Source organism: Lathyrus oleraceus, chromosome 1 (assembly GCF_024323335.1).
Source record: "Lathyrus oleraceus cultivar Zhongwan6 chromosome 1, CAAS_Psat_ZW6_1.0, whole genome shotgun sequence".
NCBI classification, from domain to species: Eukaryota; Viridiplantae; Streptophyta; class Magnoliopsida; order Fabales; family Fabaceae; genus Lathyrus; species Lathyrus oleraceus.
The window spans coordinates 73,808,996-73,823,814 of record NC_066579.1 but is presented as its reverse complement, the minus strand read 5'-3'; the positions used below and the strand labels follow the sequence as shown (position 1 = coordinate 73,823,814).

General features: G+C 27.9%; 1 protein-coding gene across 1 annotated transcript; it reads left to right on the top strand.

The window, feature by feature from the left end:
* The first annotated feature begins 1,404 nt into the window (after positions 1-1,404).
* Positions 1,405-9,646, top strand: LOC127116301 (aldehyde dehydrogenase family 2 member C4). Its single transcript, XM_051047373.1, has 9 exons — positions 1,405-1,584; positions 2,608-2,750; positions 7,065-7,448; positions 7,530-7,619; positions 7,706-7,879; positions 8,541-8,678; positions 8,906-9,043; positions 9,129-9,190; positions 9,273-9,646. Exons 1-9 carry the CDS (start codon positions 1,479-1,481, stop codon positions 9,544-9,546), a joined length of 1,509 nt encoding a protein of 502 aa, XP_050903330.1. The 5' UTR covers positions 1,405-1,478; the 3' UTR covers positions 9,547-9,646.
* The last annotated feature ends 5,173 nt before the right edge of the window (positions 9,647-14,819 follow it).

Sequence of the window (14,819 nt, the reverse complement as noted above, 5' to 3'; positions counted from 1 at the left end):
TTGTTATCACTTTGATTGCAACTGAGTAAAATTATGCACATTCAATTTGAGTGAAATTGAAACTTGGTGTGGAGTGCACACCAAGTGTTCGATAAAATTAATCTCACACAAACTTAGTAATATTTTACTTGACCTCTTATTGTGTTTAAGCATTATTAGAGGTGACGATATCAAGGATTATAGTCGTTGATAGATTGATTTGGATAGTGGTTGATAATCTCTATCTTAGTAATTACATTCGGTTTCACACATATCTGATTTTTCCATTAACAAATCGTTTAGACAATTAAAATCTAGGGTGCTTCTGCAACCGTTGAAAACATTTTAAAAAGCGCTAAATTTCAAAAACTGATCTATTCAACCCCCCTTCTAGATCGGTGCTATCATCTAACAGTATGTAAATAGTATTTCCAATATGGTTACCTGAAATAATTTTGACTTCAATGACATGATTTGCTAGTCTAGCCACCGTCAATCTTGTACCACTACAAAGACCTTCACATTGATCCAAATTATCAACATGATGATGGATTAATTATTTAATCAATCAATCATGGATTAACAATAATCAATTATTAGAAATTATTATTAATATAAATTAGTGTTCATAATTATTAAACATTATTGATGAACTATCTGATCGGACTTTTGTCTCTGAATAGACTATGATGGGTTGGATCATTCAGTTAAATTCAATGAGAGGTTCATGTCCTTAACCATTTGGCTATAAAACTGTTATCCCATCATACAATTTTGAGGTGTGGCAAAAAGGACTAATGGCAATGAGGAGGAATGCAAGTTAAATCTTAACCACTTGGCTATAAAATTGTTATCTCATCAATCTAAAGGTACACAACAAATTCATTCTTAAATCTATTTGATATTGAAATTGCTACGATTTGCATCTATTGATCTATGATTTATACGATAAATTTTAATAATTAGTATTAGAGCCTAAAGATGATATTGTGATATCCTAAAGTGATCAAAGTTTAGTAGCTCAAGAACAAGAATGCATGTCACATGTACGGGGTTAGTATGATTTAATTAATTTTAAAACCATGTTACTTATATTATATAATTGCATATAATGAGATATTTATTAAAATATTATATATTCCTTTTGTGAAAATGTAAAATATACAATTATAAATATATATATATATATATATATAATATATATATATATATATATATATATATATATATATATATATATATATATATATATATATATATATATATATAATCAAAATCAAACTATATAAACATCTTGACCGCATGATTGTGTGAAATTGATGTCAATCTTTGATCATATATGACAAAATGTGTGAGAGATTTACTCCTTTACCCCCAAATTGTTATTTATCTATATCTAAAAATGTGTGTGATATTTACCCCTCTACCCCCAAATTGTTATTTATCTATATAAAAGAGAAACACCCTTTTCCCATTTCTTTTAAATCAAACACACAAACATGTCTTCTCTGTTCTCCAATGGCAAACCCAATTTCTCTCTTGAGATTCCCACCATCAAGTTCACCAAACTCTTTATCAATGGACAATTTGTTGATTCTCTTTCAGGTTCTTCACTAATTTTAATTTACATCTTCTCTTTTTCTTTCTCTACCAAATTACTACTTTTGTTCTATAATTTTTCTTTATGTCAAATATTTTTTTAGTATAATTTTTATTGCTTCTCAAGCTTATCATACTTTCTACTCCACTACTTTTATTTTGCCATTATGGTGTTTTCTTATAGAATTAATAAACTTTATTATTCTTAATATAATTTTTTTTTCCAATTTCACTCTTAATTTTTTCGTCTATTCTTTTTAAGACAAATAGTTAAAAATAGTATTAACAAAAATAAAATATTGCATGAGTTTTAAACATGAAGAATAACAAAGTGTTTGTGGATTGAGTTAAATAAAATTTAATCAAATTCATTACTAATTAATGAATGGTTCTTGGTTTAGTTTTATTGTTAAACCTGTAAATTTTAACATTAAAATTAAACTAAACCAACTCAATTATCAATGGAGCATTGGTATGAGTTGAATCTGCATATCATATATAAACTGCTTTTAATTTTAAATAAAAAGTGATTCACTGAACATATTTATGGTACTTAATTTTTTTAAATAGTAAAATAAAAATAATTAAATTGAATAAAATATATCATTTTGTCACATGAAAGTATATACTTTTTTCTTTAGTTTAATTTTGTCACATACTTTTTTTTTTGTTTAATTCTGTCACATGAAAGTGAAATGATACTAGACGGCACCCAAAATTAGACATATTGCACAGTTTCAATTTATGCTGTAGTATAGTTGAGCCCTATACACAAAATTAGACTCTTATTTCTTGTGTTTAGTTCCGTTTGAATTTGGAAGTGTTTTAGTTTTGGAAAAAAATAAAATACAAATGCACATAGCCGCTTTGTATTTTTGCCTTAGATCATATATATATATATATATATATATATATATATATATATATATATATATATATATTGATTAATCTATCTTCATTTTTTTGATATAAAAGATAATTCATTTTTTATTTTAATATTTATTTAACTGAATAAAAATGTGAAAATAGGAAAAGAATTTGAGACAATAGATCCTAGAAGTGGAGAGGTGATAGCGAAAATTGCAGAGGGAGAAAAAGAAGATATTGATGTTGCTGTGAGAGCGGCACGTGTCGCTTTCGATGATGGTCCATGGCCTCGAATGCCTGGTGCGGTATGTTATCATTTCTCTTTCATTCTTTTAATTTAATTTAGGGTAAGTTTGTTTTAGTTTTATAAAAATGGATTTTTTTTTTATATTTTTGAAAACAGATTTTATAAAAATATTTTTTAAAATATTATAAATTTTTTTAAATTTATTTTTTATAAATTAAAAGACTGAATTGTTTATTGTATAATATAAATACACATTATTGAAGATCAAAACATAGTCAAAATCACAATTTTAAAAAAAAATTATATCTCAAAAATGATTTTTAGAAAAAGCTATTTGAAATAGTTTCAAAATTAAGTGATTTTTTAAAATTTTGATATCCAAATTTTTTTTCGATAAAATGATAAAATATCTAAAATAACATTTTAAAAATAATTATTCAAATAAAATTTTCATTTGAAGCTTTTATGAAAAGTTTTTTTATAAAATTTTTTTACACTAAAATATATAACACGATAAAAATCATTTTAAAAAAAAGTCAAAACAAACTGACCCTTAATTTATGCCGAAAATAGATTAATTCATTTAACTTACTGTCTCATGGTAAAACATTTAAAACAAATTGATCAAAACAATAAAATATTGATTTATAGTAATATATGTACATTTCTCACAAGAAAGAAATAAAAATGTCGACTCAAAATAATAGATGTACAATTGAAAAAGAAAATAGTTAACATTACACTAAAATCTTCATTTCTTTTTAAACATTACGGGTCTGTAGCTTTAAATAAAAAATAAGACAAATCTTTCAAATAAGAATCTTATCTTGATTGATGCTAGCAAGTTATACTAATATATTAAAATTGTTGTTTAGACTTATAAATAATATCGAAATTGTTGAAATCTCAACCATTAGGGTCTGTAGTATTTTATTTATTTATTGAGAAATGTCGGTAGTATTTTACCCAAGAATAGAGTTTTAGTTCTTCAAACATTTTACGTATAGTTTTTATAATGTTTTAAAAATATTTAATAATATTAATTAAGATTTATTTGAAAACAACACAAATCCTTAAAATTTGAAATAAACTTGTATGTCAAGGTAAACATCACATTTATTGACTTCTTAACTAATTTTTTCAATAAATAATTAGGTAGTACATGAATAAAGAAATCCCTAAAATATTTTTCCAAAATTCTAATTAATTTATTTATTAAATAAAAATAAAAAATATTAATTCTATAAAAAATATTTAAAATATTAAATTAGTTAAAAATTTATTAATTAATAAAATATCTTAATCATTCTTCCTAGTAATTAAAAATAATTTTTTATTCTAAACATCATTGTCACATATGAAAAAAAATGATGGGAGTTCACAAAAATTTAAAGACCATCAAAATTTGTTAAAATTTGTTGATTTTGTAATAGAAAACCTAATTGTTTAAAGGGTAATATTATTTTGTGCCCTAGAGGTCTATGTTAAAAATTAATTGTAGAAATATTTTCTTAAGATTTGTCTATGATCTTTATCAAAATTTTATAGTTAATGTTTTCATTATTTTTTTCAATATAAACTTCCTATTTATGAATGGCTTAATACGTGCCTTTGGGACACAAGTTAGCATTATCTTTATTTAAAATATTCAAATTACGGAAATTAAAAATATATTTAAATCTAAATAATTTACAAATATATATATATATATATATATATATATATATATATATATATATATATATATATATATATATAATGATTTTTTTCAATAAATTTACTTAAATTTTTTAAAATTAGGAAATACAACTAGGATGAATATCTTCAACTTTTTTTCCCAATAAACAAAGAGATTATATTAGATGGAAGCATAACATATTTTCAACCCAATACAAAATAAGAATAAAAGCAAGATGGAACTACCTTCAAAACAGAAGCAAAAACAAGAAATTAGTCCAATAAAAAATAAGAACAAAACACAAGATGAAACTACATTAAAAAAAAGAAGCAAAAACAAGAAATTAATCCAATAAAAAATAAGAACAAAAAGTCACAAGTCATTTCCAATTTTTTTTATCATTCCTAGCATATCAAACGTGTTTAAAATCTCTACCTTGAATAAAATGACGTTTAAAAAAAAAAATTGTGAAAACCCAATAAAAATAAATTATAATTGAACAATGCAAACTTAAAACTTTAACCTATTCCGGACAAAATGGCATATGATCGAGATCGAGGTCTCGCGTTGTCACTCTAATGAAAGTACTTTTAAATAATTGAATAATTGTCAATGATTTATTATTCAATAATCAACCAATAAATTATGGGTTTGTGAACTTATCATGTGCTTTGACATCAAATCCGTGACTCTTTTGCCTATTGCTTATTAATTCAATGTAAATGTGGCCCTACATCACAATTGTTTTCCTTTTATCTGCACATTACTCTCTCTAGGTCCACCTTCTCTACTATTATTACTATTTTTGTTGAAAGAAAATTTATGTGAGTTTGACTTAAAATGAGCAGATGAGTTAGGGCACACCTAAAAAAACTCTTGTGTTGTGTTTATTTTTTATTTTTTATTTTATTTTTTGAGTTTTAGCCATCTCCAATCACAAAAAAAAATCTCTTTTAAAAAATATTTTTAAATTATTTACAAAAAATATTTTTAAATAAAAATAGGAATTAAAACCACACCCTTTCAATATTTCTTGATTTTCTTGACACCTTTTAAATCATTTTTTATTAGAGGTGTGATCAGTTCAATTTAGATGAGTTTTTAGTTAAAAAATTATATGAATCGATGATATCCCCATCGGTTTGATTTAGTTCGGTTTTTAAATTTTTTTAAATGGAATTAAAACCATATTAATTGGTTTGATTTAGTTTGATTGATCGATTTATAACATATTTTTTGCTCCTATCACGTTTTATGGTGTATTTTGTGCTATTTTTTTTTATAAATAATACATTTAATTTATATAATGTATTGCACGCTTTACATTTCAAACAAATTATAAGTTGTTCTTAATCAAAACGAAACATTGGTATGATTTTTATTCCACCATGAAATAAATTTACTATCGAATATAAAAATTGACACTTTATATGAGAAGATTAGGAAGATATTTGAAAGCTTAACAAATAAAATACAACAATCATAACAAAATATTTCAATACATACACGTATAAATTAACATGTTTCACACCTCAAACACAATTTAAACTATTTTATAACAAGACTAGAAGAAAATTCATTAAAGAAGAAGAAGAAACAAAAATGATGAAAAAAATGAAAACTAACGAAGAAACATTGAACACAAATAAGACAACTTTAACTTATAAGAATGACAATAGCGAGAGAAACAAAGGTGACAGACAGCCAGAGCAGTTGTTTGGTGAGAGAAAGTTTTAATGGCCTTTATGGTTTTTATTTTTTATGTTTGAAGTTTCGTTTTGGCTGCTTGTTTTGTTTAAAGAAATGAAGTGTAGACAAAAATGGAAAAGAGTTGGACCAATACAAAATTTGGTTTAAATAAAAGATTAAGTATGTATTTATAATCATCGCTTCAGTCCATCGACTGACCATCTCTAAAAATTAAAATCAAGAATCGAACCAAACTACTTCGATTTTTATTGGTTTGATTCGGTTTTTGAACCGAAACAAAAACAATCGATTTTTTTTTTTCAATTTGGTTTGATTGTCAATTGATTTTTTCTTGTTCGCTTACGCCCTTAATTTTAGTATAATTACTAACCGCAATCAAAAATTTTACTAAAATAAATTATCTTCAAAATTGTAGTGTTTTGAATTCATTCCAAGGTTAATTATTAATTCTATAGTAAAAAATTATCAATTGTGCAGTTAAAATTTGAACATAAAAACATGATGCACTCAAATACATGTCACAAAAATCAATAACATACAAAATAAAAATAAAAACCATTTTTCTACTAAAAATATATATATAAAAAAATTTAAACTATTTTTTTCAATAGATTGAATTGATTTACAATTTGTATAACAATTCAGAATCTTACCCAAGTTCGTAACACAAAACAAAAAAAACATCACATGATTAAAACATGTTATATATATATATATATATATATATATATATATATATATATATATATATATATGTATATATATATTGGTTCAATTTCGTAGCAGATGAAATGGTAATAACCACTAATAACTCAAACACAGGCAACCATATGATAAGGTACTAGGTTCGAATCCTAATAATAAAGTTCAAACTATCAATATCGACTATTATTTGTTGAGTTAGAATTTGCAGAAACATCTTTTCAATTTCTATTTTGCAGCATATTAAACTTGACATGTATACACGGTTTGTTAATTAATCAGGAAAGAGCAAAATTCTTGTTGAAATGGGCGGATTTAATTGATCAAAACATAGAAGAAATAGCAGCATTAGACACCATAGATGCTGGAAAATTGTACACTTTTTGCAAAGCTGTTGACATACCTGGAGTAGCAAATACTTTCCGATACTACGCCGGTGCTGCTGATAAAATTCACGGTGAGGTTTTAAAACCCGCGCGCGAGTTGCATGCGTATACTTTAATGGAACCTATTGGCGTTGTCGGACACATAATTCCTTGGAATTTTCCTAGTACCATGTTTGCTACTAAGGTTGCTCCGTCGTTGGCTGCTGGTTGTACTATAGTTCTTAAACCTGCTGAACAGACACCTCTTTCGGCTTTGTTTTATGCTCATCTCGCTAAACAGGTAAGGTTAAAGAAATTTTCTGATTAATTTTTTGATCTTAATCTGATTAAATTTGAGCTTAGTGTGATTAATATTTTGAAGGCTGGAATTCCGGATGGAGTACTCAATGTAGTACCTGGATTTGGTGCAACTGCAGGAGCTGCATTAAGTTCACACATGGACGTTGATAAGGTGAAATTTAAATGTTATAAATATTTGAATTTTAATTACAAGCTAATGCGATTAAAATCGAGGTTAATGTTATTGAGATAATGCAGATTAGTTTTACCGGTTCGACGGAAGTAGGACGCGAAATAATGATATCTGCGGCTAGAAGCAATTTGAAACCAGTTTCATTGGAGTTAGGAGGAAAATCGCCTCTGTTGATTTTTGATGATGCTGATGTTGATAAGGCCGCTGCACTTGCTCTCATAGGCATTTTATCTAATAAGGTGAATATTTTCTAAGAAAAAGTTGTTGAAATTTAAGAAAAATAAATTTCATGGGTATACAAGAAAAGAGGAACAAAGTAAATGTCAATAAATATTTATATAGAAACTGACATTCAAATTAAAAGTCTTTATAAAAAGATATATTCATTAACTTAATAAAATAATAAAAAAGAATAAATTGTCGCATGGACATGTGTGGTGGTCTTAAGCATTATGCTACTTGTCTTTTTGATACACCTGCGACACATTCAAATTTTTATCCTTTTTGTGTAAATTTGAGTATATACTGAATTATCCTGGATATTCCTACGTAGAAACTCTAAGACATTCGAGGATGTTTGAAATATTATAAGAAAAGTGATTTGTTCACGATTATAGCATGTATCCATTCAATCTAAAAGTTTTATCTGACAAAAATATTTTTCTAATGGCACGTGTCAGAATTTCACACATCTAATACATGCCATTCTTGCACGAGATTTTACTATATATTAGATATGATTCGTAATTTACTTACAAGTAGTCAGGTCGTTTAGACGACAGGTCAGGAGTAATCTTATAAATTGGACCGTAGTATTTAACACTAGACTTTGTTAAAGTACTACGGTCACATATAATTGGTCAAACTTTGATAATTTTTTCTATGATTGTATATTTTTAGGGAGAAATTTGTGTTGCCGGTTCACGTGTGTTTGTTCAAGAAGGAATTTATGATGAATTCGAGAAGAGGATGGTGGAGAAAGCAAAAGCTTGGATTGTAGGTGATCCTTTTGATCCTAAAGTTCAACAAGGACCTCAGGTATGAACTTAGCAACACAATATCATGAGTCATTTCAAATTAACTTTTCAACAAATACTTATAAGTTGAAAAACTTAAGTTGATCACGTTTGTAATAGTCAACAATTGAGTTGGAGACGAATTTTACGTATGACTTCTAATTTTTCGTTCCTATTTCAACTTTTTCTAATAGTATAATATATTTCTCTAGTAATCAAATATGAGTCTCTAAAATTTTCCTATTGTAGGTTGACAAGAAGCAGTTTGAAAAAATTCTCTCCTATATTGAACATGGAAAGCAAGAAGGTGCAACCCTTTTGACAGGTGGTAAAAATATTGGAAACAAAGGTTACTATATTGAGCCTACAATTTTCTCTAATGTTAAGGTGAATTTCAATTCAACAAATTTAATATAATATATATGGATTCCTTCAAAATATTCAAATATTTTGTTCATAATAATTTGATTAGGAGGACATGCTTATAGCACAAGATGAAATATTTGGACCTGTCATGGCACTAATGAAGTTCAAGTAAGTTATATTTTTATAATATGGTAATTTTCCATTATAAAGTCATGAATAATGAATTGAAATACATGAATAAACAATATAGGACTATTGAGGAAGCGATTAAAAGTGCAAACAATACAAGATATGGTTTAGCAGCAGGAATTGTGACAAAGAATTTGGACATAGCAAACACTGTGTCGAGATCGATTCGTGCTGGAATTATTTGGATTAATTGTTACTTTGAATTTGGAAATGATATTCCTTTTGGAGGTTACAAGATGAGTGGATTTGGAAAAGATTTTGGGTTGGAATCATTGCATAAGTATTTACAAGTTAAATCTGTTGTTACTCCCATTTACAATTCTCCTTGGCTTTGAATGGTGTTTGTATTTGAGTTATTATGTGTGTATGAACAATGATGGATCTTTTACATGCATACTTCATCGTAATAATATGACATTATAAGATCTTATATTATATTGCATGCATGTTTGAATTCTCATTAGGTTTGGTAAAATGTGGTAGCTTCTCCTAAGATTAATTTTGAGTTTGTATGTGTTTTAAAAAATTAGTTTTATAAATAAAAATAGATGAGAAGAGATAGATAAAAAGATAGAATAAATTATTTATACTAAATTACGTTGTTGGTACATTTAAGTCCGTTTTTTTTAGTTTTTCTAAAAATGATTTTAAAAAAAATTATAATTAAAAAAAATGAAAAATGAAAAATCTGCTTGAATATATTTTTTTAAATGTTATTTTCTATATTTCATCATTTTGCTATAACTTTTTTGAATATCAAATTTTTAAAAATAATCTAAATTTAAAACTATTTTAAATAATTTTTTTAAAAAATATTTTTGAAATGCATCTTTTTGAAAAGTTTGTGATTTGAGATAGATAACAAGGCAAAACGATTATTTATATTAACTCATAACAATTGTAGGTACATTTAAGCCCTTTTTTGGTTTTAAAAAAAAAATTAGTGTACATATGTTTATTAAAAAAAATTATAATTATTTAAAAAAAAATTCAAATAAAAAATTGATTTGAATATTTTTTCTTAAAATATTATTTTAGGTATTTTATCATTTTATTATAATTTTTTAGATATCAAAATTTCAAAAAATCACTTAAGTTTGAAGATATTTCAAATAGTTTTTCATAAAAATTATTTTTGAAATACATCTTTTTGAAAATTTTGTGATTTTGATTATGTTTTAATCTTTAATGTATATTTATGTTATTGGATGACAAAAATAATCTTTTAGTTTATAAAAAATTAATTAACTTTTTTAATATTTTAAAAAATATATTATAAAAAATATTTTTAAAGTAAAAATAAAAATCTATTTTTTAAAGATAAAACAAATGAGCCCTTAGTCATCGCCTTACAAAGAGATTTTTGTTGGAACAAGTTTGGTTATATAACTATCCTTAAGTTTTGATGATAACAAAGTGTAAGAGAACAATTTTGTACTCTAACCATTTTGCTGAGTGTGCAGAAAATTAAAAATAGATTCTGACTCTGAAGGTCAATTTAGAAACCCAATTCATCCCCCTTCTTGTGTTTCTTGAACCTTCAGTTGGTATCAGAGCTCTGGTTCTTGTATTGATAACTTTGTGTCAAAACACTTAACCGTGTCGGATAAAGATCCATCTTTTTATTGAAACACACAATGACGTCTACCAGTGGTGAGAAGTCATATACAAAAAAAATGATCACTATTATGCTAAACCTCCAAACTTTGATGGAGAAAAGTTTAATTACTGAAAGGATATGTTGAAAGTTCCTTCCTTGGATATGATATTGACCTATGAGATTTAATGTTAGATGGTTATACACATCCTATAAATGATAATTGAACTAAACTTGAGAGAAGCAAAATAAACGATCAGCAAAGGAAGGATCATAAGAATCATCATAGATCCATAACTATATTGTTGAATGTCATTTCCTACTTTGAGTGTGAAAAGATAACAAATAGAGACTCTGCTAAGTCTATATTTGATTCTTTGAAAGTCACTTATGAAAGAAATGAGCAAGTTAAAGAAACTAAAACCTTGACTTTAATCCAGAAACATGAATCCTTCAAAATGGAAGAGGATGAAATGGTTGAGGAAATTTTCTCAAGATTTAAAACTCTTGTGGCAGGATTGAAAGTCTTGAACAAAGGTTATACCATTGTAGATCATGTAAAGAAAATCATCAGAAGTATTCCTAATAAATGGAGACCAATGGTGACAACGCTAATGGTAAGGATCTGAACAAGACTACTATGGAGGAACTTATAAGTTCTTTGAGAAGTCATGAGATTGAGCTGGAGGAAGATGAGCGTCAGAAAAAGATTAAGTATGTGGCTATAAAATCCAAAAGTAAATCAGAAAAGACCAAAGCTCTTCAAGCTGATGAAGAGGAGTCTGAAGAAAGTTCTAAAGAATATGAGCTATCACTACTCTCTAGAAGGATCAACCATCTCTAGAAGAAAAAAGAGACAAAATTCAGAGGTCACTGAAGAACAGGTGGACATGTTGAGTCAACCTCTGGGCAGAGAAAGTCTAGAGTCAATCAAGATGTCACTTGTTTTAAATGACAACAACCTGAGAATTACATAAATGAGTGTCCCAAACTCATGCCTATGAAGAAATTCTCCAGAGAAAAGAAGAAGATTCATACATTTACATGGGATGACTCAGAAAGTACAGAAGATATTATGAAGAAGAACATGCGTACATGGAACTGATGGCTAGCTCTGAGGAATCTGACTATGGATCAAAATCAGATTTAGACTTAAATGAGGTACTCTCCAATCTAACTCTTTCTGAAGTTAAGTCATGTCTCACTCAATTCTTGAAAAGTTTCAGAGTCTTCAGAAAAGACACAAGGATTTGAAAAGAATCTATGTAATTGACTTTGAAGCCTTTAGTAAGCTGAAGAAACAAAATTTTAATCTGAAAGAGAAGTTTTCTGTTCTTGAAAAAGATATATCTGCTCTAAAAATCAAGAGTAAAAAATTTGAAAAGGAAATTTCTTCAGAAGCTCCTATGGGATCTGATGATGTCATAAAGAAATATGACATGGCTTTTGAAAAATTTCTTGCACGAAACATAGACAAAAGAAAAATGACTTCTATGATCTATGGTGTTAGTAGAAATGGAAAAAGAGGTATTGACTATACCCCACCAAAGAATTATATCTTTAAATCAAAACATAAAGAAATGGTGATAAAGCCAAAGGCTCTATTGTTGATGTAAGCCCTAGAGGCTAATGCTTTTGGTACTTGTATCGAATTATTTATTAATAATAAAAGGCCTTTTTTCTTTATCATGTCTGTTTAATAAAGTCCCTAGAATAACTAGTCAGTTTAATGTATCAAGTGTGACTTAATCATGAGATACCATTAAACATAAGAACATTATTCTTAAAGTATCCGTAGTCAAGCTTTGTTATAAAGTGGGATAACATTAAAGCATTAAGACTATTATGGATATAGATTGATGATCACATCTCATGGATCATGGATAAGAAGTTATCAAGTCTTAAACATAGGTATGAATATTAGGAGTAATATTCATATTGGATTGACCCGCTATGAGAATAATATATATAATGTTATGCAAAGTGTCATAAGTTATTCTCATGGTGATAGTGGTGTATATCACCCTTCGACCTGAAACCACTATGGACCCTAGATGTAGAGTCAAGTGCTTTATTGTTGATCAAACATTGTCCGTAATTGGATGACCATAAAAACAGTTGATGGGTACTCCACAAAGCATGCTGAGGGACATGAGTGACCTAGATGGAATTTGCCCATCCTGCATAACAAGATAAATGTCTAAGGGTCCAATATTGAACTGGACAAGGATGACACGGTCTATGCCTTGTGTTCAATATAGACATAAGGGTAAAATGGTAATTGTACACACAAGTATTATCATAAAAGGATTTGTCAGATCACATGACATTTTCGTGTCTTGGGTAGCAGTGATGTGTTGCTAGATATCGCTCACTGTTTATTATGCTAAATATGTGATTTAATATAATTGTCAATATCGCGAAAACCTACAGGGTCACACATAAAAGGACGGATTGATGAGAGATATAGTAAATAAGGAACATTGTAAGGTACGGTGCACTTAAGTGAATTGTATAACATCGTAAGGTACGGTGCACTTAAGTAGAATACGAAATATGGTAAGGTACCACACGCTTAAGTGATTTTGGTATATCATAAGATATGGGCCACATACACTTAAGTGGGATTTTTAGCTTATAGCCCACACAAGTGGTTCTATAAATAGAACCCTTGTGAAGAAGCATTTGTTCAGATGAAATTTCGTTTCTATCTCTCTCTCTCTCTCACTTAAAGCCTTCATTCGTAGCAGCTAGCACTGAGACTGAAGGAATCTGTTCGTGTGGACTGAGTAGAGGCGTTGTCACAATTCAACGTTCGTGATCGCTCCTTAGATCTGCATCAAAGGTTTCAATCTCCACAAGAGGTAACGATTCTATCACTGATCATACCCATTCGTAAGGATCACTAAAGGATAAAATTTTAATTTCCACTGTGTTTTGGATAGCTATTCTCCTTCAGTGGTATCAGAGCCACTTACGAAACCATGCATCTGATAGTTGTTTATTTTCTGTATTTTTTGTATTAATACGATTAAAAGACAGAATGAAATAAATAATAAACGAGTAATTAAATTTGGCATCATGTGTGTAAGATTTAGATGATTGATGTTGACTATGCTTCGGAATCCGACGTTAGTATGGTGAAGCAGCGATACATCGATCGCCAATAGGTTATACAATTGAGATCGATCAAGTTATATATATGATATAAGTAATTTTGATGTAAAATACGGTATATATGATATATTGTTTCTGTTTCGTTCATTCAAACACTTAATGGTTGTTTTCCTTTGAGCGATCAATGGTCATTTGCTTCGGAATCCGACGAAAGTATGATGAAGCAATGGCGTGTTGATCAATCATACGGAATTAACAATTGAGGTGTGTTTGACGATATGAAATTGGTGCATTAGGGTTCATGACGGTACAAGGGTTATGTTGTCAAAGAGTTATGCGATTAGGGTTGTAACTGCGCAAGAGTTGTGCTTTAAAGTATCAAGTGTTGATGTGAAAATCGACGTCGATTTCAAATGAACTGTTCATTAAAAAATTTCATCGAGGCGCTTCCCCTAACAACCCCGGCTAACTCTGTGTAGTGTGATCAGTCGCCGAAATTTAATTTGGTTTATTTAATTAACAGAATTTAAATTAATAATAATAATAATAATGTGTTTATTATTATTGTCTTGTGGTGATCGGTTATGGCCTTAGTTTTCCTTTATTTTGTTTTGGGATTTTAAAATACGACCTGTGTGTCATTCCTCTCTTTTAATCTCTAAATGTAACTTCTTTTCTCTTCTCACTCCCTCGTATATAAAACGAGTTTCTTTTATGTAATATAATGCTATGAACAAAGAGAAGAATATAATATCAAAGGAGGACAACCTTGAAGATCTTGCTTGGAGAAGCTTAGATCGTTATTAGGTTAGCTTAGGTTCTCTCATTGGCTTGGGAGAACAATTGCACTAGGGGCCATAACTGTTTCATTTTGTATGTATGTTGATGCATGTG

What these genes read in the sequence shown, in the direction of transcription:
- LOC127116301 (XM_051047373.1), top strand. Translation starts at nt 1,479, where the DNA reads ATGTCTTCTCTGTTCTCCAATGGCAAACCCAATTTCTCTCTTGAGATT. An exon ending in GGCCTCGAATGCCTGGTGCG is followed by an intron (nt 2,751 to 7,064) that starts GTATGTTATCAT and finishes TTAATTAATCAG; the next exon opens with GAAAGAGCAAAATTCTTGTT. An exon ending in TAGGCATTTTATCTAATAAG is followed by an intron (nt 7,880 to 8,540) that starts GTGAATATTTTC and finishes GTATATTTTTAG; the next exon opens with GGAGAAATTTGTGTTGCCGG.